General features: G+C 39.1%; 1 protein-coding gene across 10 annotated transcripts in view; it reads right to left on the bottom strand.

Annotated features, from left to right (window-relative positions):
* The window catches only part of LOC124166112 (semaphorin-1A-like), a 915,056-nt gene that overhangs the window by 25,074 nt on the left and 864,590 nt on the right, over nucleotides 1-25,392 (bottom strand). For all 10 annotated transcript variants that reach the window (XR_006866398.1, XR_006866399.1, XM_046543761.1 and 7 more), the window contains one exon: nucleotides 9,465-9,572. Coding sequence is in view for 8 of the 10 variants with exons in the window: in XM_046543761.1 (XP_046399717.1) it covers nucleotides 9,465-9,572 (108 nt within the window). In the remaining 2 variants the exon portion in view is untranslated. The remainder of the gene's footprint in view (nucleotides 1-9,464; nucleotides 9,573-25,392) is intronic.

Raw genomic sequence — 25,392 nt, 5'->3', positions numbered from 1 at the left:
CATGGAAGTATTTCCATTAATATACGCTGTAGTATAAGAACTTGTTCATGTGATTTGTGGACCTCCTGTTTGTATTAAGATTTGATTCGGTGGGTGATTGTTGACCTATTTTTGCAGTGGAGGTATTGATATCTCAGGGCCTGTGTTTCCGGTCCCAAGCCCGGAAAAAGGAGGAGGGTTTCTGTTGTTACTTAATTAGTGTCCATTTATAAAGTGATTCTTATTTTCCATCAGTCATTCTTCGTATAGTAAATTATATATATAGCTTTCGCCGCGGAGTCATGTTGAGTCATCTCCACATTCTTACCTGCCTTTCACACAACTGCAACAGTTTCAAGATTTACTTTATTCAAATTTTCAGGCGTTTAATCACATTATTTTATTTTACATTTATAAGTTATGTCAATTTTTTCTCTCTGCAGAATGAGCACTGAGACCAAGGTTGCCGAGCAACGGCCCCTGCTCGGGGATACTATAATACACAACGCCTCTGGGTCTAATATGGCGGGGTAAAAACATTTATTGCCGATATCATATCTATACAGGGGTACAGTCTCTTTTTTCTTTCTCTAGAGGAGTTCTACCTTCACTGAAAGATAACATTATGCTTCAATTAGATCCAAAATAGTCCGTGATTACTCCGCGAAAACTTTCGTAAGAATCTACAATTCTAAAACGGATCTGATTGTATCGACCTATATTAAAATGCGACACACTAGTTATTCACGCTTATTTGGTCCTCCATCGTAATTCATGGCCTAAGATGAAAGCAGAGACACGCCTTCATACACCCCCACCTTCTACGTCACTGTATCCAAATGACGACAATGGGGGGAGCAGGGTGCGGCGGCATTCGCACGTGCGAAAGGACAGGGTGATGAACAAAAGAGGTGCGAAAGGCGTATTAAAGTCGGGCGTGGAATGAGCGATGGGAACCGAAATTTGGACGGTGAACGATTACGTAAATAACGTCTCCGAGCGCCAAGAAAGGACATGGCGATAAAGTAGAGGGCGTGGAAGAGAGGACGAGTGTTGAAAAGGAAGAGAGAAAGAGGCGCCGCGGCGTGCTCTTAGCCTCGAGACGAGACAAAAGAAAATCACCCCCCGAAGAGGGACACAAAAGACGAAAAGTACCCTAGGGTGCGTATTGTTGTTTCTTCCATCTGCCGCGTGAGGGCGGGCCAGGCGCGAAGGTGTTTGTGGGAATAATTGAGGGCATTAAATTCAAACGGGAGGGTTTGGGGACATGACGACCTGCGGCGCTGCATTCGCGAGAACACAGCGCCACGGGGTGGGAGATTACTTCTCGAAAACAATGACTCTGTTTCCACGGCTCACGAATCAACTCCAAAAGAACGGAATTGAAATGATGGTACCAAGAACGGGAATTACTATCATTCCATCAGATCCCCGCGTGATCGTTAAGATTTGGGTGGAGAATGAATCTTCACCAACCCATCGGGTCTTTTCGCAATTATTTAAAATCTTTTATTTATTCAACACCAACAAACAATACCTGAGAAACGAAAGTACTCATCACATCCTGTATTTGCGAATATTATGTTCTATATATTGTGTTCTATATTCACCTCTCCTCATTTAGTAACTTGTGTCCACTCTGACAATGAATTGGATTAAACGCAGAGTCCAGATTGTAAGATTTTATTTTGGCAAATGCTAAAGCGCCAACCGGGGCTATGGGTGTTAATTGTCTGAGTTGGCTAGCCTGTTCGTGAGATTCTGTTTCTTCATTAACTAATTGTGCCATAAATGAAAACTTAACCATGTCTCAAAAATAAATACCACAATTGGAAAGTAATATACGGAAAATTTTCTCCCATATTCCGACAGTTTATCAAGAGTGTAGCAGCTGAAAATATTCTGCACATTAGCCTCTCAAATTCCTCAAGTGAGAAGCAATGGTCGCAGCAGAAGAAGAGATCGCGATGCACTTTTTCAGAACGGCAGATTTTTGGAATCGGCCTCTGCATTGCCCTCCTGAAAATTTCTGAGGGAGTCTGATCCTCCTTTTCCCTTCGCCTTGCGAGGTGCAAGAGGGGCGACTTTAGGGATGGAAGGAATAGCAAAGGGAGGTCGCACGGTAATTTCGTGGTAGGCTGATTCCGCCTTTCCGCCACCGAAGGTTGCCATGCCACGCACACCACGTAGCCTACAAAAGCCTTACCACCGATCAACCCTCTCCTTACTCCTTCCAGACCTGCTCTTTCCATCCTCTTGGGTAAGGGGATGCACTCCCCTTTCCTACACTATCTAAGTCTTGGGAAACCGCTAGGAGCACCGCATCATTCAGAAAAATCCTACTAGCCAGCCTCCTCTTTTTCATGCATTATGCCAGAGTCCTCGCGAAAGTTTACGTCTCCAATAGAGCGTTCCACATTCAGTAGACAGTATGGGGTCTCATGGAGATTCGTTTCCCATGTTATTCTCCATAAGCGGCCCGACACGTAGTTGCCGAATCATAAAAAGAGTGCTCTCCAATGTGTAATGATGTCTGTGAATATATGAACATACGTTGCTTGTTGTGTCGTGGTCTAAACCTTCAGGGTGCCGGAAATTGAGTTGGAGGTTTGGCAACGCTGTTCTCCATAATGATGATTTGCGACGTGCAGTTAGCGGCGATGGGTAACACATTACTAATTATAGTGCGAAGTCGGCGAATCGTCGGTTTCATTTTGATTGATCCTACACTTTAAAAATTGTATATTACTAATGAATGAATATAACTTTTTATCGAAAAACTACATTTATTCCATTACTAAAGAAAATGTTAATCTTGCGATGAAATTTCACACAAAATAAATTAAAATAAATAGATGAAAATTGTAAGAAAAATTCCCTTGCCATTATTTTCCCATTTAGGTCCAGTAATTACTTCTAAACTTAATCGGCGAATAGGTTAATTAACATCTAAAATTCCACCGAAGCCATAACGTACTCCAAAAGTGGTATTTCACTACCCGAAGAACAGGCGGGGGGCGATATTCCTCTCGTTAATATTTATTCCTACAAACGACAACGGGGTTGAGAGAAAAAACTTTTGACTTTCCAAGCGATCCAGTGCGCAATGCTGAAAGCTTTTGCTAAGACTGCACTACCGAAAACTCCCGAAGAACCTTCACCTGCCGGGGTGCCAACCCCCTAAGAGAATTCATTTTCACCCCTTTTAATCATCCCTCCTTCGTTTCCTCTCCTGCAATCCTCTTTCACTCGTCCCTACCCATCTCCTTGCGTCACGAAGCGATCACGTCCCGACACTGAACTGGGGCGCCAACTACGTGAGCGGAAATTCGGGAAACTAATCACGTAGTCCGCGGGAGGAAAGGGCGCTGCGAGCGGTGGAGGCAATTGCCAACGCACGTCTCGCAAAGAATAACACTGCCGACTGCCACGATGCCAGTGTGTTTGCGGTGAGGTTACCTCAGACGTTAATGCACTCATTTCCTCCGATTGCACGTCCGAAAATATGGTTTTACTGCGACAAGGGGCACAAAACTGTCTTGCAGGAGTATTACACTTTGGAAAGGGACTAATGTCGTATTTTAAACGACAAATTACACCATATTTCAGATGTTCATTTCTCGCGACAAACACGAAGCTTCTGGGTTTCTGTGACTCACGCGCTGGCTTGCGAGGAGCCAAGTGCGATAAAAAAAATGAGGGCAAAACGACTACAAACTAATATCCTCTCGCATATTTTTGCATGAAAGAAATGTCTACACAACAATTTAGCGTTCTTGTGGTAAAATATCTGCTTTAAAAAAGTAAAATTTACTCTAAACCTGATAGATAATAGGCAAAATTCACAAAAACGTTGATAAAAAATACATTCTCAGGAAAATTAATTCTTTTCTACGATTAAATCTGCGCATTTATCTACGTAAAAAGAGTATTTTTCAACGCTATTTTCCATAGGCCAATTGAATTAGCGTCTTTACATTACTTTCCACCAATTACTTTTATTATGCGTGGACCACCATAATCTTCATATTTTCATTTTGGAAAATTCCGCTTGGTATTTTTTTGAGGTCTTGCTGAAAACAGAGATAACTACAGCTTCACGTACTTTATTATTCATGACTTTTAAGGAAGAAGACTAGAAATCTTTCCGTGTCACATGGCATAATCCATATAAACTTCATATTCCATTTTATATACTCTCCAGGAACAATAACATCAATTTATACTACATTCTACCGATGAATACCAGTCGTTTTTTTGTCCTCGGTAGGAAGGGGCCAATTCTGGGTTCAGCACCGCCAAAGAAAAAGGGGCTTGGATTGCGTCCCAGGATTTTCGTTACAGAGGGAATTGGAACACTCGGAAGAGTAGTATGAGTACTTCTAATGAACTAAACTGCGTGCGTCACTGCACGCGCGAACACGACTCTGCCTTCGTTCCGCGTGACCTTTGAACTTAATCGATCGCCCTGCAAGTCAGCGCGTAGCTGGTAAGGCAAAGCACGGCCAGCGAATCATCTTCTGTGATTACGAACGCGTTCTCAAAAAGTTTCTACTCCCCATATTGTTATCAGCATAAAAAATAAAAATGAAACCATTTATTTTGCCTTCTCTCCATTGCCCACTTCTTAATAATGCGGTGACGGAATAGAAAAGTTTTCAGCCCTTTAACAAAACGGGGCTAAGTTACTGAAACCACTGCCCATTTCCGTCAAACGATATTCTTTCGTTGAAAATAGATTTGAAATACTATCCCCTTAATTTACGAATTAAATTACGACTTTTAGATAGATTATAACTCATTTGTAATAGCACACATCTATTTATGTAAAGGAAACCAAATTTGTACAGTGTGAGCTACGGTCATGAAAAAAGTAATGAAATAAAAAAAATTAAAAAATGATTATATACCAAACCGCTGCACTATTTTTTTATGTATAAAATAATATTGGAACGGACTTGTGAATTTTTTAACAAAAGTTACAGTAACAAGTAATTTGAAACAACTTTTGTCTCAGTGTAAACAACGCAATAAGAACATCAACCATATCACTTAATATAAACTGAAAGATTTGGTATAAAGTACTAAAAAGCTGCTAGATGATTAACGGGGCTTACTCATCTGGGCAACAACTGTGAAAAACCACCTATTTCCTCATACTAAAACGTTTATTCGGTCGATTAAGATTCTTCATAAGGACACACAAAGTAGTGGAAGGCGTCATGCATATGCGATAAAATCGATCAGAACTAGAACATTTCTTCGCTTGCTCTTCTTACTTCCTCAAATCGGAAGCATTACCAGTTAACGGCTAGCAATCATGTGGACCTGACTTCGAAAACCGAACACTATTCCTTATTTCGAAACGCATCAAGTAGCGATCCCTGCGGATAAAACCGATGGAATTCCACCAAAAACGTACGTGATTTAACTTTTAAAACTCGTCGTCATCGTTTGGCTGAGGATGGCACGGTTTTGCCTGAGAAGAATACTCAATTGAGCTACGCGTTTCCTCGGGAGCATCTCGTCTTCACCGCAGCTGCCATCTCTGGAGTGCTCCCTCTATGGAATGCGGAGTCTTTGGGGAGTCACCATAGCAATGGACTCTTTCACCATTTTTTTAAACTGTCGATTCTCATTTTTTTGTCGGTTTACTAAATAAAGATAATTTTATCGTTTCGCGATCCACAGCCAATTTCTCTAGTTATTCTCGGCGAAAAATCTTCTGCTTACCGTAAATAAGTTCTTGCTGCACATTAACTATCGATGGCAAAAGCGTGTGCGCATCACGAATTTTTCCACGAGCAATTGGAGCAGCTGTCATCAAATTATGAAAACGTCGAATTACATCCGGTGGGCATGTGAAACTAGCTGTGTATTAGAGGGAAGCCGTGGCAGGGTAAAATTAATTTTGCATCCAACAGATAACTTCTGGTATGTAATCGAGAAATCCAGCATAGCAATTTCATAAGATCAAGTTTGAGATGTAGGGTGGTAAATAAAACAATTATCCTGAAAAAGTATGGCATATTTGACGGAATACAAAAATATAATATCTAATTCAGATAAGAAAATGACCACTAATTCTATGATGAAAATTTTATCCCGTTTTCACTTGGTCACACTCCATAGAATTAGAAGAGATATAAGAATCGGTTATCAACCATGATGATCCGAGATTATGGCTGGGATTGGGAACTCAAAAGGCCGAAATGGCTAACTTCCTATGAAATTCACGAAAACACTGCCGCTGGTCACTGATCGACAGTGATGAGGAGTGATTCGAGTAAATCCTAACTGAAGATAATTGAAGGGTCTCCTCTGCGCTCCCGTTATATTCTCACGCACAAAAAATGCCTCGCATACCTCACACGTCTCTTAGGAATGGAAACAAACAAAAGCGCACATTCGCGCGCGAGGCGAAGTCCAACAGGAGAATGGAGGTGGGAGTAACGTATGAACCAGCCAATCTGGTAAAGGAGGGGGGAAGGCACTTAGTTCCAACCTGCTCCATCAGTCGAGAATACAGTCAAAGAGTTTCATTCAAAACTTACCCCGCGGAAGATTCAACAAAGTAAGAGCCATATAGTAGGTCAAAATACCAAAATATCAATTTCTTACTGTCCTTTACCGACAGCCATTCAAAATAAATTGGGATTTGCACCCTCAGTGTCTGGTCTAAAGACTATTTGGAGAATTTTTACGATTTGAAAGACATTTTAAGAAGGACAATAGTACAACTCTTTTGCCGGCCTCGGTGGCGGTGGGCTAAAGCCATCGCCTGCCAAAACGAAGGTTGTAGGATCGAATCCCGCCTGGGTAGGTTGCCCTTATCCGGGGAATGAAGATTTATGACCGTCTAACATTGTTAATCACTAAAAGACACTGTTATTAAAGCATTGAATACGCTGTATTCGTGGCGGTGAAGATAAAAAAAATGTGGGCATGTTTACTTAAGCATCAGAAGAACTGAAAACGCAGTTACTTTAAATTGTGAAATGAAGCGCTTAGTTTGAATTATAATAAAACGGTCATGTAAATGGTGCCTTTCAATATTCAGTCTCAGTATATAAATAACTGTAAAATATTTTCACTTTCACTACTTAATTTTGAGGTTTTTTGGAGCCCTTTGATCACCGCTGAGGACCTTAGGTAACCCTTTCGCTGCTGTTTACATACATGGATGATATAACAATCGGTCCTCATCCATGGTATTGCGAGATAAGGCAGACTCCGGACTCGGAAATGGACGAAATGACTGACATCTCATGCTTCGCACCTTTTCACTCTCGATCAAAATGATTCGCAGGGGAGGATGGGTAGGAGAGGCGGTTGGGAGGGGAGGGCCCGAGGGGACTTCGGAGGGCCCTAAGGTGGGAGAGGTCGGTGCCCGGTGCGGGCCGAGGGAGTGGCCATCGCCGGATCAACGACCCCACGCATGCCGTCATTATCTCCACGGCCATTATTATTTATTTTCCGTCCCACCCAGCTCACCGGTTCGCTATATAGTCCTCTCCTTCGCTCACCATTCCTGAGCTTCCTGCGGCCTGCTCCCGCCGTGCCTGACCGAAAGAAGGCACGCGGAAGCTCGTATGCGTGCCACAATCCTCACGAGCGTGCAAGACGCGAATGGACATGGAACATCTTAATACGCGGGGCCGCGAATTGTGTGGACACTGTATTCCGGTACTGCTCGAGATACGGTGGTAAAGAAATGATAATGTGCATTTGTAGCAAAAATAAACATTAGTTCATTGAACAAAAAGTGTTTTTATGCCTGAACGGTCCTGAGGTAACCTGCAAGACTCACAGTAAAAATACTGGGATAAATTTTATTTTTGTATGATGTTGAACTGAGAAATTTGGCCCAACAAATAAAAACTTCGACTATTAATCCTCCCACATCGAAAATGGAAGTCAACGTCGCATTTTAGAAGTCTAAAATGGATTAATACATGGGAGTAGCTTGGCGCAGAAAGAATCTCCCAACTTCGTGCAATTTGTTCCTTACTATAGACGTTTCTTTCGAAGAATGCCTATATGCAGAAGCCAAGGCAGAGAAGTGTGAAGTTTACGCGTTCTTGCGAAAGCGATTCCCAGCAGCGCGAGAGAAAATTGCAAATGCAAAATCGGGAAGCGCACGCCATGGAAGCCGTCGTGCGACATGTGACGTGCAGAGGGCGTGACGTTCCGCACGTTTGACGACGCGACGAGATATATTTACGAAGAATTCAGCTCGCATCCGAAAACAAAACACACCCGATGAAAGGAAAATATTCATTGGATACCGTATATTGAAAGTAATTTTTTTCCGGAGGAATCAATGCGTCTGAATATTTCATTTCTACGGAAAGGGTCGATCAATTGAAGAGGAGGACGAATATTTCGCCAGGGAATATCGTAATCAAAAGTCGTTCAAATATGCAGGGTGAGAGTAGTGGAGAGAAAGCAGGAGAGAAGGGAAGAGGGAGGAACAATAAACCATCGCACTTTCCTTCGGGCGACTCATCAGACTCCGAACAAACAGTCATGCTTTAAAAATGAATTTCAGCCAAGCAAGCTTCATGCAAACGTAAAAAATTGAATTATTGCAAACACGTACTTTCAATCTTTCAAATAATTCCAGACGAGTATTCGAATGTAACGTGAGCACTCATAAAGTATGGAGAAAAGGCGTAATTAAGGACGAGGTCGGGTACAAAAAAAAAGTCATGAATAAGTTCCAATCAACCAAAACATTCATTCCATGATGACCAGAGCTATTTGAAACAAGCAAGTAAAAATGAGTTGTAGGATTCATCTGCTGTTGTTTAAGTGAATGGCACGAGGGCTTAAAATTTTGAATAATACGAACAAAAGTACGACTTAAATTAAATAATATCAATTAATATGCACGGAAATTGACGTCGTTAGTAAATATGTACAGGTAAAATGAAACTATTTAAATAAGAAAATCTCCACAAAAGCAATATATAGACAGAAAATACAATTATGTAAAGGAATTTAGTTGGCTTCTTGGACTAAGGCCCGAAGTCCGACTATTGTATTTCTTGAATTATGCACATTACTTCACACTCAGGTTCCCTAGACATGTGAACGCTAGTTTGAGCAAGGTCTCCATTCTTACGGCGTTCTAATACAAAGCAACAAAATAATTTAAGAAAAATCATGCTACGAGTCAGAGTGAAACCATTAAGAAATATCGCTTTTGTTGTAAATCATTTTTATCCTACTCAAAAGCTACCATTAACTTGAGAGTATTTAAAATGTAAAGGACTTGTTTCCAAAGGAAGTAATTCGAGGAAAACGAAGGAAGTGCGAAAATAAGCTCGGCGTACACATAAACCCTCACATAAGAGACGAGAAATAGTTTTTCTAATGGGTGATTTTCACTCCTTAGTTCACCTATTTTGTACATGCATATTCAAAGAAATAACAAAAAAAACACTTTTGCAGACTCGCACCCGATAATAATTGACACTTACCTTAAAACGATAGTGCCTACAGCGGGGTTTGTAGGCGTTGGTCCCGCAGATAAGAACTCTTTCATTATCTATCTTGGCAAGTACACGGATGTAATTTTGGCAGTCATCCTGGAATGAGAGACAAGAGAACATAATATGAATAAGAGCTCGTTCAAGGCAAGTAAATGTTAAATTTGACTAAAAATAAATAGAAAAAAAATACACTGGAAAAGACAAAATTACTAGATATTATTCCAAGTTTGTTTCGGTTAGATGATGATAGGGACACAAATTCATAATTACATGTTTACGGCTATCCAGATAACGTTGGTACATTATTAACAGTGAAGTTTATTAGAAGAACATTAGAAGCAAGGATACTAATGAATATTTTCATCAAGAGTAAATCTTAATAGTCACAGATATAGTTCAGCATTTTACAAAGAGAAAAACAATCTCATGGAAGCTCATTTGAAAAAGTTATCTTGTAGTAAAAAAGTAATTTAGCGTAGCTTTAGCCAAGAGCCTTTTAAATCAACCGAAAATTAGAGTATTAAATTTGTATCACATAGTAAGAAATGTATTTTAAATGAAAATTTTAAAGCAGAGATATCTTTCATCTATTTCATAATCAAATAACTTATAATTTCTGCGTAAACACACAGAAAAACAACATTTACTGGCATTGTATCGCTAATATTCAATTATAGATTAGCACCAACTAATTAAATTGATTTCATCTTTCCATCTTCATTAATATTCACCATTGAGCCAGTAGGAAATTAACTAAATCTAGACGGGGATGATGGAGATAAAAGGTCTTCGTAATTTAACAAATAAACGGATAGAATCAAATGGGATATAAATAAAAAAATAAAGGAATCGACAGATAAAATGGATTCACACGGGAACTAACTTAGCAGCGTAACTAGGCAGACCCTTTTAAATTAAAAAAATTGGGAAGATGAAAGTAATTAACGATCAGGCCGATGAAAATTCAGACTAGCTATCCTTTGTACGGTGAAACGAGAGAGTCAATTTTGGATGTGAATTTCCATTAGTATAAGGGAAAAGCACTAAAACTCGAGGCGCGCTGCATAATTAGATGAAATACAACGGATTAAAGATACAGCGATGTTCTAAATACGAACTAATTGGATTTGTTCTGCGCGCCCGTCAACTGATACCAGCGTAAGGGAAGAGAATCAACAGATTATGGACCATTGAACTGCACACCTACTGGGAGAGAATCAATAAATGCTCCAAGTTTCGGAAAATCCCATTGCAGTTGTTATTTTTAATTTTAATCCCTTCTGTTGTCTCATCATTAAGAATGAAAAATAAATAAAAAAAATATTCGTCAAATTACCAATATCTTTTGATGAATTCTGATAACTAACGTTTTAGCCAATGATATTTTTTCATCATGAAAAATATATGGTGGATTTGAATTCAATGCCAAACATTTTTAATTCGTTAAAATTCTCTCTCAATTGTTTCCAAATAACTATCCAGTAAACATGGAAAGTAATAGTTCATATTAAAGTAGCATATAATATTTTATTTGAGAATTCTCCACACTGTAAGGTTTGTCACAATAGGCTATAATTAAACGATGCAGTTCACTGAAGATAAAGCTTAGGCATAAATCTTTAAATCTGTCTTTACGCATGGATCAAAATAATGTATTATAATATTAGTGTAAAAATACTTGGGAGGCGCGAACTAGCGCAGCTAACAGTGAAATGTATGTCTGCTGGAAGCCGCTCTAGCCTTTTTTTCAAAATAAATCAAATTCCAACAAAAAAAAACGATGACGATATAAAAATTGAACTCCCACGCAAACTGTTTTCACAGTCTGAACAGCACAATGATTTCCGGGGAATTTTATGAGTTTCCGGAGTACTGTAACTCTAAACTACAGACACAGCATCTGGTTATGAAAGTATTTTCGGTTAGCATGACAATAGGCCGACCCCTGGGTTACGCGAGCGAAAATGTCGAGCGTTGGCTCATTTCACAGCGACCGAAAGGACCACCAAAGACACCAAATATCTCATGAGTGGCGTGAATGGTATGGCAGGTCGCGTGAACAACACCATTCTCAGTGTGAACTGGAGCCTCCAGCACAGCCCTCTTGTCTCCTTTGAGCGAAAGCTATTTCGGCTGGACGCAGTAATTGCTCCCTCTCCCCGCTACAGTAACGGCAATTTGCGGCCCAGGAGAGCAGCCGATGAATCCGGACAAGGTACACCTGAGAGGCGCATTCGGACCAAACGTTTGTCTAGGAGACGGTTAATATAAAAATAGCGAAAAATAAATGAAATACATAACGAAAAATTAGCTCCATATCTCTAAATAAAACTCTAAATCAAGAAATAAAGTTAAAGGTATAGATATATTATATCTATTTCTAAAAGGAATAACTTCAAATCGCTCTATTTCAGTTTTGATAGCTACAAAAGGGCTACATTCACAGATATTATATGGCTAATATTCTAAAACGTATCAGCACCAATGACTCCCTGTATTACATCATCGGTTTAATTACATTATTATTAATTAAATCCAGACGAATATACTAAATGATTGAAGAATCATATACCAGAGCCCCTTCTAATACACTCTCATCACTCAAAGCTCTATGTTGATGACTTTGTCACAAACAGAAAGTGGACGTACCACATTAATCCCCTGAGAACCAACACTGATGTGCCACACGCACAGTATTCAAATTACGACGAGCAGTCCCTTAGCTGCATTGGTGCTAAGTCCAGGGCTTAAGTCCCCATTCCACCATTCATATTCATGATATTTCTATTCCCGATATGTCTATTTCCGTAAATCAAGGTTCGATCGAAGAAATAGAGAATAAAAGTGCAGAAATAAAATGACTACTACATTACGTTCTCAATAAACGTCAAACTAATTCACAATCGATCAAACTATGCTTTAATTTTTTGTTTATTTAACAATGACTTTTCAATAAACTAGAGCAGTAGCGGATGGAAAGCTATTCGATCACCTCGACAATTTTAAAGTGCGTGCATCGACGTAAAATTCCAATTTAAGGATATGATAAACAGCCCTTGGCAACAAAACCTTCCACTATTCAATTCATTACGTCTGCCAACAGCTCCTTTCAATTAATGCGGGGAAAATCCAGGCGATCTTTGAATTACGCAAGGAAAGGTATAAAAAAAAACAACTCTATGTGGCCTATTGACCCGCCACGCTCATCCCCGTTCAATTATTTCTTTTACCTTTTTTTTTACCCCTTATGACCCTTCTCTCTTACACACAACGGCTACGGGACGCAGCCTAATTAAAAAGCACGAGAGGTAAAATTAATAAGCGCGATGCAGGCGCCTCTCAAATAGTTCGGCCACCGACCGCGACCTCGCCTCGTCTCACACACGCACGCACGCTTGGGCCACTCGGGGAAATGGCTCCTCCACAACAAGAGCAAGATATATCCTCCCATAACTTTTTAAGCCCTTCTCCTCGCGGGATGCGTCCTTAAGGGGGAACACCACGAGACATGGTGGAGAGGTGTCATTTTTAAGATGACGCATCACTCCCTTTTTTTCTTGCATTTCTTGCTTAAATCTCATGACATTGTCTTGAAATTCACCAATTTACCAGGAATATAAAGCGTACACCATTGCAATCGCTCGCCAGTGGAAATAAAATGATTTGCTATTAAAAGGTTATGTTCTATTAATAACTCAAATTATATTGACGACCGTTCGACGAAACCATGGTCGTGAAATAAATCATCTCGTGGGATTGTACAAAGGTTTTCTTATCGATTCAACATGATTGCCTACGGCTTAAATTTGAACTTAACACTTCTCGCCATCTTTTATAACATTTTTAAATATTAGATATAGGCGAATGCTCTCTAGTAAACATACATTAGCTTTTAAAAAATGATAGCTATAAACAGCATATTCACGTATATGATAGCATTTCAAAACGACCTCGAAAAAACGGAGTGAAAGTTGTAAACATAAAATATGTCACGAAAAAAGAACAGTATAGACCAGTAGACCAATGGGGTGCGACGTCTCCTCCTCCTATCACCACTCTTCAAAGGACCAAATACCTACCTCAGACTTATTATTTGTATTTCATACCTTCCAAGTTATTTGCATTAGCGATAAATGATCTTTAGTACGATCGATGGAGTTAAGAATATTTACAGCAAACGTGCGTATTTTTTCGTAATAAATCGTGCCGCGTATGCTGTTTGGTTTATATTCTAATTCTTAAGGTGGTTACACATTCTAAAACGTCATAGAACAATAAATAAAATATAAAATTGCATAATATTCACGTGTATGATAGATTTCAAGACGACATGTATATATAAAATGTGTGAATATATAAAGTGAACGTCCATATTGAAGACAAGAATGAAACTTCCCGCAATTGTTGCTCGGAAGTAGTGCAGAAAGCTGCATAAAAAAACCTTTTTGATCAAACATCGTTTTATTTCCTCCGCGTCTCCAACGGACCGTTTTATCTCGGCAAAGAAACGACGAGGGAAAGATGTCGGCCAGAATTTATCGGGACGGAACAAGATTTCCCGACATTTTGGAAACAAAGAACATTCTTGCGTCGCTCGCCGGAGATTCCAAAGCGAGGGGACCGAAATGCCTTCTCTGGACGGACGCTGTGCTCTCTTTCGAGGAAATAAATACGAAGAAAAAAACAAGAGAGCGAAGGAAAGCGTAAGGAGCGGCTATACAAGAGCGACAGTGCTGCCACCGACCGACGACGATGAAATATTCGAGCTTCGATCTAAAGACAATGAAGAGGGATGAAGAAAGGAGAGGGAAAGGGTTCCACGGCTGTGGCGACCTCGATAAAGACAGCGAGGAAAAGGGAAATATATCTGGAATAAACATATATATGTATACATATATTTTTCCTTGCTGTCTGTGGAGGGAGGACTATCAAATCCAAAAGCGATGGAAGAACAAAGGAAAAATGTAGATATTACAAGATTTGAAAGTACTCTTTGCGTATTCATGTGGACAAATAACAAAAGAATTAAAAAAAAACGGTTGTAACGGAAATACCAAGCCTATAATCGCCTCACTAGCGTTGAAATTTCTCCGATATCGCTCACTGCTCAACATTTGTCGCAGTATTGATTAAAATCGGACTAGAAAACAAAAGAAGAAACACTGTCGACTGGCTGGCAACACGATTCAACCGGGAAAAGAAACGCAAGCAGCTAAAAAACAAAAAAAATGTAATAACCTGCAACGCACTAATTGATCCGCAGGGTGAAATATAAGAGCAAGTATATTGGTAATATATCATCAGGAAATATCGCTGTGGGTAGAATAAGGGTTCATAAACGTCCTTTGAATAATTAGATTCGTCAATTACGCAAGGCGGGCGCATCAACACGCGTTTGTGATATGCAGCCATGTCAATTAGCGAGAATAAACTGGCCTAGTCATGACACTAGTATATTTTGGCTCCGTAATTGAACAAAAACCGGAGTGTGCCTGGGGAAACAGGGGAATGCGAGAGATATGGACACAGAGGAGAGAAAAACAACACGCAAAAAATAACGAGGTCGAGCCGAGTTGGATAACATTCATGAAAGGACGCCAAAAAAAAAAAACAAATGAAGTCATGCGACGCAATAGCGCCTGCTTCGCTTCACGCACCACGCCCCTCTATTCTCGTGGGACGAAACTGCAATTCTTTCACGCGACATCTGTATTTTATGCAAGAAAACTGACTTAGCGGTAAACATAACATGCATCTTAAACCAAACACTACCCCACTTATAGGCGCAAAAGGAGGTTGATAGGATACTTGCTATATAAATTAACAGGTCATGTATTAGGTGGCAGAGCTTGCTGATGGCTTTGCCAATTTTATGACCGCATTCTTATACTACCCGTAGGGAAAAATAAATTACTGCCACAATTTTCTAGGAACAGCTCGTACATGATTTTATCGTTTCCACAAGGTGTGAAGACATATAGGCTAGAATGTCATTTTTAGAGCCGATATTAAAGTTTTTGTTTTTCTCTACAATAGCTTCTTAACCGCTTCATTCTTAGAACGCTGCCCTGTAGCTTCTTGCAAGCTTCCTTCCAATTTTCCTTTAAAGATGTGGAAATTTCTTCATCTAATAGAGGCAATGTTTGACCAATAGAATTGTATTTCCTTGCATTTTAATTGCATCCGAAATTTAGTCTAGATAGGTTTCCAAAGTCTCGAAAAGTTTTAAGGACAGAATTAAAATGGAAACTTTTAGCTAAGCGAGGGAGGGAAAGGAAGAAAAGAGAGTTCAGAGCTAAAATGAAAGGGAGCAAGTCTTATTTTGAACAAAAGAGAGAGGTCCAACCTGAGATTGCTCAGCTAACTCGCAAAACACTCCACGTAAATCTATCTCCACGGAAAAATACTTTAATGATAATTCGCGGTGTAGACGCGGCGAGACGTAGTTCTTTCGCTAAAATAGCGCAGCCGTGCGTTAACAAAGATATAATGCTAGCCCCATCACTCATAATAGTCCAGCGTAGCGTGGACTTGTAGTACTGATTCTGGACTTCTTCTCTTGCATCCATCCACTCCGCCGGAAGCAGCTATTTTCGCATCAGACCCTCTGCTAAGGGAAGCGACGCGCGCCAGGAGCCCTTGAGAGCAAGTCAAAACAATTTGCTCCGCAAATGCAAACAGCACGCGAAGCATTCTTCCCTTATTTTTTACACTCGGCCGTAAGACGCTCTCGGATGCTGGCGCCATCTGCGCGGGGCGCCCCGCAAACTCAAGATCAATCGTCGGCCAGGATAGAAATAGTGCTGAATCCCTTCTGAAGGAGAAAATCCAGAGATTTAGCGAAATCCAAGGGGTATAATCCTCACTGTATTAGCCGTGTTTTCTATGTAATCAATATTAAAATATGAGGTTTATAAAGAGGCTAATGGTTACATCTAATTAACATGAGAGGAATAAGAGATCATTTAAATTCACATAAGCATTTTTGGCAGAGGATGTTTACCCTGTTGCGAATGTAATCATTTTAAATACATATATTCTAATACGTTATTAACATGTGCGAGGTTGTCATTAGATTCCACGAAATAGTATTCCGCTATGTATACAAAGAAACAATACAGAGTATATTGTATAGTTAAAACATGAAAATGACCATATTGTACAATTTCGAACAAATAATAAATAGCATTGATTTAAGTAAAAACTAGCACGGGTTAATTTCAGATGGAATATGGAAGAATAGACTAGCTCTTGAATTTACCTAAAACATAAGCTTCTTCAAGAAAAGATGATTTAAGGTAGTATTATAGAAAGAAATCCTCCGGCAAGCAAGGACAGTAAATATAATCTACGATGCTTCCAAACCGTAATATCAGTACCGTTACATAGGAAAACATTGCTGATATGTATAGCTTTCTAGACTACCATCTTTTTGACAGAAGAACGATATTTTACGTAACTTCCTGAAATTACAATAAACAAGGCATTTATTTTCTACTTTTCAGGAGCACGGAACGTCCAGATTAATTTTCTTCGCGAAACAAGATCGAAAACCGCCCTTATCCACTCGCTGTTTAGAGAGCAAAACGTATTTCAGCCGAAATTTAACAAAGTCGCGCGTAATGACTAGGTTGGGAGCCGAGGGCGGATCAATAGCTTCTGATCCTCTACCAGATAATGACCGCAGGACCTATAGACTCGGAATTATGACAAATTTAAAAGGGTAGCCGTATCAGATCTGTATGTAACTGGTTGGCTGCTTTTTTCATATTTATTGCCCCCGTGTCGCGTTCGGGAAGCGACAGCTCACAGCTGCTCTCGAAAAGTGTCAGCGACTAAAAGTCACTCCGTTCGAACCGAAAAGATAAGGCGCGAAAAAATCGATACCCACGATTTTCCGCAGGGCGCGTTTCTTTTTTATCATTACGTACATTTTTTAAGAGACACTTTCCGTCTGAGAATTTATATTCGGGCCCTACGGGTTACGTACTTTAAGGGGGCTCACTACCAAGGCGAAAAATATTTCTGAATAACATGTCGATTTCTCGTTTCGTTACTATGCTTTGCCTACGGCGCACTTCAATTTTTCTGTGGATTAAAAAAGAACGGATGCCTGTTTTTATTAGAAGACATTGATCATAGCTTTTTCCAAGTTTTACATCACATTTTCATGCAGTTTCATCTCTAAACATGAATATATGACATAATGGCAGCATGTATTGGGCTTTATTAGTCGAATGTACACAGCTGGTATTACATCATTAATTTATGAATAAAAAGCTACATACTTTAAAATGCTTGCGGATGTTTCGAAAATGTTCACTGACGTTTGCTCACTGTTTTCGACAAAAACTCAAAATATCTGTCGCTATATAACACATTTTACTTTAATAATTGTATTAGTGTTGAATCAAGTATTGCAAGGAGCTTTCCCACAAAAATACAGGACCAATCGCGGTTATAATTTTTAAAGCATTACTCTTTGCACAGAGATTGTGTGGCCCATATTTCAAAACCTTTTCTATATAAACGAAAGAAAACATTTGCTTGAGATTATTTTTATTAATTAACATCACTGAACTGAACAGAATCTCGTAATGCCTGCAGATATCAGTATTTTCCGAGGAACAACTGAAAAGTTAAAGCGCGAAAGACTCTCACTCACAACAAATAGGGAAATAGTTAGTCTGTAGCGATGTTTTCGGCCGATGTCCCTTTAATCTGCGCAAACACTTTCTTCTTCCAAAATGCGTTGCCTTGAAGCATTGAATTTTGATGTCCACTGTTAAACCCGTCGGACAGCGGACACCAAACATTATCTCACGCGTCCAGTTCTCTCTCTACAAGGGATAGAGAGGTTGTCTACCCTACAGGATGCGCATGCTCACGCCTGGAGGGTAGGCTGCCCACAGGACACCGATAACGTAACAAAAACAAGGGGAACTCCTCCTCTCCCCCCCTACCTCCAAATCCACTCTCCACGTACTTCCTCCTCCGCGGCCGGCATGACGACGAAGTAAAAATAGCGAAAAGAATTATTTGCTCGAGATAAGGGGATTTTCGAAGGAAATTAATCCATTTGATGCAGTTTTCCACTCCTCCATAAACAGTGGATAGGGGATTACGTGGACAAAGAGCCGAGGTACCTATTGGATTTATCTCAAGTTAGCTGGTATTATGGGATTTTCAGGGTGGCCGAAAATAAATATTGTGGACTTTTCGGAGATATTAGGCAGCCAAAATACGATTGTATGTACATTCACTGGAAGAAAAAGGCGTACATAGACACTCTACGGATCAATACGCTTTTGTTAGATTATTACCAAAAGAAAACTGAACTACGCTATAAAATTGAACCTCAATGGTAATAAAGTAATACATTGGTTGTGTCTCACCCATGATATTTCGGTCATCAATGAATTTTTCTACGAAATGAGGCACAACGGAATGTCTTTCCTACCTAAAAGAGACCTTATCTTTACCTTGTTTCTTTTTTCATTTTCCTTCCTGAAAGTTATCCAAACGCCAACAATGAATCTGAATTTCGAGTTTCACCAAAAAAATAAACTATGCGCAATAATTTTATACAAATTTAAATGAAGCCTGAATCATACGCATAAATAATATACAAGAAACGATAGTCGTGACAAATGTGAAGATTAAAAAAAAAACATACTAACTTCCCTTATACTCGCACAGTTTCCATAAATGTTTCCATTTGAGAGGAAATTATCAGTTTGAAAGAATTATAAATCATATTTAGCAAAGCAATAGGATTACCAGCCAACTTCGATTTGGAAGCAATGATTTACATCGACGTGACGGTGATAGTATACGAAGGATGCTGTTCTTTATTAAGTAATCTGTATTAGTTTCGTTCAAATTTACAATTGCAAAATACAACCAAAAACCTCAAGCTTACGTAATGGATCGTCACCAGATTTGAAATTAAAAATCAGTCCTGGTAACCTGCGAAGTACATTACTCTGAATAAATGCATAGTAAATGCTGCGTTATCATATAGCCCTTCTTCGGCCTCCTTCGATATCATGCACTCCATTGTCAATAATTTCCTTTTATCAACATGAAACAGATTTTTCAATATAAAGGCAATAACTCTATCTTCTTAACCTAATATTTCACTACTTTATAATATCCAGGTGGATAAAATAATATTATTAAGAGGAGCACTACTGCGCACTTACGCATCATTTATGATTTCCGATTCTCCATTATTGATACTGAACCTTTTTGATATCATTGGAAAAAAACAAGCTCTTTGATCCAAAAATGCCTTTCCTCAACATAAAAACAAATTCTTCTCACATACGACAGTTTAAAAGGCAGACTGGTAGACACTTAGAATAAATGGGAGTGCAAAATATGTCAAGAAAAAATTTAGAGTGGGTGATAAGAGGGTAAGTGTATCAGGATCAATATATATCAGACCTTGAATTCAAACTTTGAGAGCGGACCAATATTTTTTGCCGAACGCTGCTGGTGTCAAGTGAAAAGAATTCGCAATCACCCTAATGCATCGAAATGCATCCAATACGTTCAATACAAGGATCAACACTAAGTGAGAATACATCAACGAAAAAAAATATGCTCTAAAAGCTACCCAATCGCCTCTTTAAGACCACAACCGGGAGTAATTATAGACCTAGAAAAACTGTAATTATGATGATGGCTTGTCTTAAAATCCCTAATGCTTAAAGACATAAACCTCTCCTCTAAATAAGATTCCTCTATTGTTATTTATCTCCAATGAAAGTTTTATTTCGGGATAGCAATTTAATTCGACCATTTGTAGTTTAGGATACACCTTTAACTTATGGTACCACAATTTCATTTTGCTTTAGGTTCCTGCTTCCACTAGAAATAGTTATTGATACACAAAATATATCCCATTTTGCATCTGAATTGGCTTGCTTCAATCTTTGCTACATAGGAAGATAATGTTTTCATCCAAAATACGAGAATGCAGGAGTGGTTTGCATTTAGAGGCAAAGAGTTCAGGAAACAAATGAAAATGATTACAATGCTGATTTGAAAAGCTAAAAGGCCAAAGCATATCATAGGATTCAGGATCGTTAATGATGATAATGATAATTATCGATGCGATGCTGAAAGTATATGTTTCCATGGTAAAACACTTATATTGGAGAGTTGGAAAACCGCTTTCATTCGAAGTAAATACCATTTTAATAAATACAGGGTCCAGTGAAAAATTAATGGATGGATGAAAACCGATAAAACTATACTTTGATTTATTCATGGTATTTCTTTTACAGAAATATAAAAAAACACATCGATTAATGGGATTATGAGTGGACCTTTTCAAAATGACAGCTACAGAGCCTGAAAAAGGGATGGCATAGGTTGACGCGATTATAAAAGCTTTGAAATTCCTAAACAAGGGGAAAAGGTGAAATTCGTACCCATCCTACTTGTCAGTTTGAATTTGAAAGCTCATAAAGTGAATTCACTCAAATTGGCGTGGGCACAGGCTTCCACGGGTTTATAGCAGAAAATCCCAGGCTCGCGAATAAAAATTACTGAAAAGAGACCTCAACTTACAGCACTTAAAATGGAGAGCTGAAAGCTCGTGAAGGGAATGTAACGAAAAATGGAGAGCATATAAAATATAAAATTTTCTCGTTTCTAAGTAACGGGAAATACTGATAACGAGAAGGACCGAAATAAAAGGCAGAAGGGCTGATGAGATTTTCAAATGGGATCTCAGTCGCTCACTCAGTGATTGAACCCTATCGTTAGTTTAGATAGGCGAGGGTAGAGCTCAAACCGGACTTATTCACAGCGTGTGAATGTCACGCATTCAATATAAGTACGCCAGTTAATTTCCCTGTGCTTCCTCGCATTTCCAAGTTTTGTTTTAGGGTGTTCACAGGCTTCAACCAGGTTTTGAACTCGGGACCTTTCGATCAGCAGAAAATTCTCTACTCACTAGACTACCACGCTCCTCTTCAAATGAGATGTATTATCAAAAATGACTTAACGTGAGTAAGATCGTCCTTAAAAGAGCAAGACAACCTCAGTTTATGAGTCAATGACAAGAAACACTTAAATGTGACCTGCCATTACCAACGCAAGTACAAAAAAGGTAAATAACATGCCATAGAACATGAAGAGAAAAACTGACTTAGGCGCTTGAAGACAATCTACGGTGGGTCACAATTTAATCCTTAGGATATTAGAAAGATGAGTGCGATGGCGATAAAATATCTAAAAATAAAGCATTAATAATGGCTTGGTATGTGTCACTCTCGCTATTGGGTATCCTCTCGGATTTTTCATTTTTGCCACGAGGTGGGAGAGTGAAGTGGATGATTTTTTTTGACGCGAATCCATTCGTGGGAATGGAGGACACCCGACCGACATTTTGACCCCGTGCGAAAATTCTTTTATTCCCTTCTCTCTCCCTCTCACACGCTATTTTACCCGCAAGTGGACCCCTTGATGGTGGGCGCCAAAGCCCCTTATTCCCTCCCCCACCCACTGACCGCCTCCTCGCGACCTCTCTCGTCCACTCACCACTCCGTCGCGTCCATGCATGTGCACGCGGGTCAAGTCAAGAAAAATAATAATAATAATGAAAAAAATCGAGGTACCCAAGTTATAAAAAGAAGAGAGAAAGAGAGAGAGAGAGAAATGAATGCATAACGCTTCCACACTTTCCCGCATCTGACCCGAGAGAATGGCTCTTGCGGTGCCGCGCGTCGCGGACCTTTAAGTGGGACCCCCTTTGCCTTTTTGCGTGCGACCCACACCCTCCTGACCACCGTGGTCGGTACGAGAGGCGAAGGTCGAGAGGAAAGAATGAGAGAGATGGAGAAAGGGTTAGGAGAAAGACAGGGATTGTATGAATGATAGAATTTTCGGGAAAAGAGAGAGCTTTTCTGAATCTAGAAAATGTTTTAATTCTCCCGATAATTTGGTGGCTTTGAAATTTTCCTTGTGAGTCATGTTGTACGCGAAACGATCAGGAAATATAGAGCGAGATGTTGCCCTAGTTCGTGTAACTTGTATCCTATATTTATCAGTGAAGCCTCCCTAATGGAAAGACGATACAATACATTAAGAGTAAACCAGAAATTGTATGAGATATTACTGCACATTAAAGCATTTGTTTCTGCTGATCATGTTTTTTCTCATCCAGATACAATTAACATTTCGAAAAATGATGAATTCTTAAGAATAATGAGAATACAAAGAAATAGAGGTAATTTTTCGTGGAGAAATTTTAAAAGAATACTCAAAGACCGATTATTTATTCATGCCTTACAGGTGAGAAGCCTGAATGCCTGAAGACGAGACATAAAATTTCGAAAAACAAGTCGGTTTTATTTAACTTCAGCGAAAAATAAATTCCACTTTTTCTTTATTTTTTTGAATTTCCACTTCGATTCCATTAAATCCAAGGGATATATATTCATGACGCAGTTTGTACCTCAATAAACTATTTTCTGATGCTTACATTCAAAATTTTTTAATTCTAACATATAAATGATCCTCAATAATTCAACTCTGTGTGACAAATTCACACCTGTTAGAACCCCTTTCATCAGAGGTTCGTCAAACGACCAATTAAAATAAGAAGCTCACAGTACTTTAAACTGAAGATTAAGTTATTTATATGCTATTGGCAATGGTGCTGGAAATTGTGAAAGCGAAAATAATTACATTTAAACGCAATAAATCAATGATAGAATACTTTACGGAAATTGCGATGCGATAATATTTTACCTTCTTTCGCGAAATTTATCGCAAAATATTGTGAAATAAGTCCCTGCGATGTTGAAAAACGAACATTCAAGAAGTGATCCATTCGTGGTAGGAGCCCACAAAGAAAGGTAAAAAATGCTATCTATGTGGCAAGGTAAAGCACACGTAAATAATTCATTCGACTGCGAGTCGTCCTTGTCTCTGGGATTTACGACGCGATGTCGCGAAGGATTCTTTTTAAATCCCCGCAATATTTTTCATTCCGAAACACGGAAGAAGATATGGCGTGATCCCTCGCCAGACAGGATTCAGTTTTTCCCTGGAGGCCTCGAAAGACGGAGGAAACAGTATGAAGCAGAGGAACCGTAAGAAGATCAGCGGTTTATCATTGTTAAGCAAGAGACGATGAGTTGAAATCCTATATACAACAATGGCAAGCATTAATAAAACCCAAAACATTAAGGAAGTGGCAATGAAGTCGGTATGGTTGAATAGGCGGAATAGAGCGTTTGAATTACGAAATATTAAGCAGAAATTGACTTAAAATGAAGTCAACGGTAAGATCTGAGAAAAAAACGAGCGTCCAATTATTCTTAAAATAGATTATTTGTAACAAATAATCTTCTTTGCGTGGCTAGTTCATTTTGAAAACGGTTATAAAAGAGATAGCATCATTAAACTCTACAATTTATATCCATACAATTAATTATATTCATTTATTTAGTTTCACATTCGGCCTAAATTAAAGTCAAAAGTAAATTATTGGGAGGATATTGAATTTAAAAGAATAAATCGTGGCTGCATAAAAGATTGAATATGAATATCTTAAATTAATTGTATTATAAAATATATTTTTTTGAACAAAAGCTCATTAGGTTGCTGATTTAGTAATTAGCATTAACTGAAACGATAAAAAAATATCTTAATGGAAATTGTATGATAAGATATACAGAATAGTATATTCAGATTCAAGGACTGAAAATTTTTATGCATAAGAATAGGTGACTCTCTGAATTACAAGTGCAGGACGCGCACCCTCTTGAATGGAGACGAAAAACCCTCTTCAGAATAATACTCTCACGGCCTAGCACACGTATCCACGTGAAGTCAAAGCGGACGGTATAATTGAAGGTAAAAATAGCTCATAATTAAAGGCGGTGAGAGCCCTCCTAAATGAAGACCGATGAAGGACGAGCACCTTATACGAAGCAGCGGAGACGATCCAACCGTCACGCCGAACCGCACCGCCTACCCACCGGGAAGTCTACGTGAGCGGTAAATCATTTCCCCCAAAAACCTCGCCTCAGTCCTCAGGAGATGAAATTTCAGACGGCGCTGGGATTCAAGTCCCTACTTCACCCTCACACATAATATCCCTCAGGTCTCTTCACCCTCTGCCTCATCCGCTAGGAAAGGGATAACATTACATGAGGCCCCACAATATGGGGCATCAGCGCATGGCAAGGAGTACCAAGATAATCACTTTCCATCGAGCTTGGATGTAGAAATATTGAAAAATATTCTGCTTGTGGGATTACCAACATATTTTCAACTTATATTTGAAGAGATTATGCTATAATGCAGGGACCAATGCATGCTAATACTTATAAGCCAAGATATCTCCTCCTTTATCAATCAACGTTAAAAGTTTTTTTTTACTATCGAGTCTTTAGCAGTTAAAAATAATTCAGTTCGCTCTTGGTCGCACGCACTTGCTGCCTTCAAAAAATGAGGTCAGTTTGTATCATCTATATGAAGTCGTCAATAGGAAAATAAATGGAGTAGTGGAAAACCATTTGCAAAGGAGGACCCTGTGGATAGGCGATAGGTTATTAGAGACGGAGATTAAGTAAGAAATATGATAGAAGGAAAATTCTTCCAGGAGATGAGTTATAGGAGTAGTTTAGGACGGACAAAAGGAGGAAGAACCACGAGGAAAAGTGAACAGATTGAGAGTGTGAGAATGGTGGGCCGCTGTGCACCAATATTATAATTACAGTACAATGAACGAATGACTGTCAAGTCTCTCTTCAGAAGTTTTGGATGAGAATAGTAAATTGAACCTATCATTAATTAATATTTTGGAAATAAACCTTTCTTTCTACCAATACATTTTTTCGCTGGCGATTTATCGGTCCTTATTTAAAAAAAATAGTAATATCTACATGAC

This window comes from Ischnura elegans, chromosome 9 (genome assembly GCF_921293095.1).
Source record: "Ischnura elegans chromosome 9, ioIscEleg1.1, whole genome shotgun sequence".
Lineage (NCBI taxonomy): Eukaryota > Metazoa > Arthropoda > Insecta > Odonata > Coenagrionidae > Ischnura > Ischnura elegans.
Note: the sequence above shows the minus strand (reverse complement) of the source record. Positions and strands in the feature narration are given on the sequence as shown.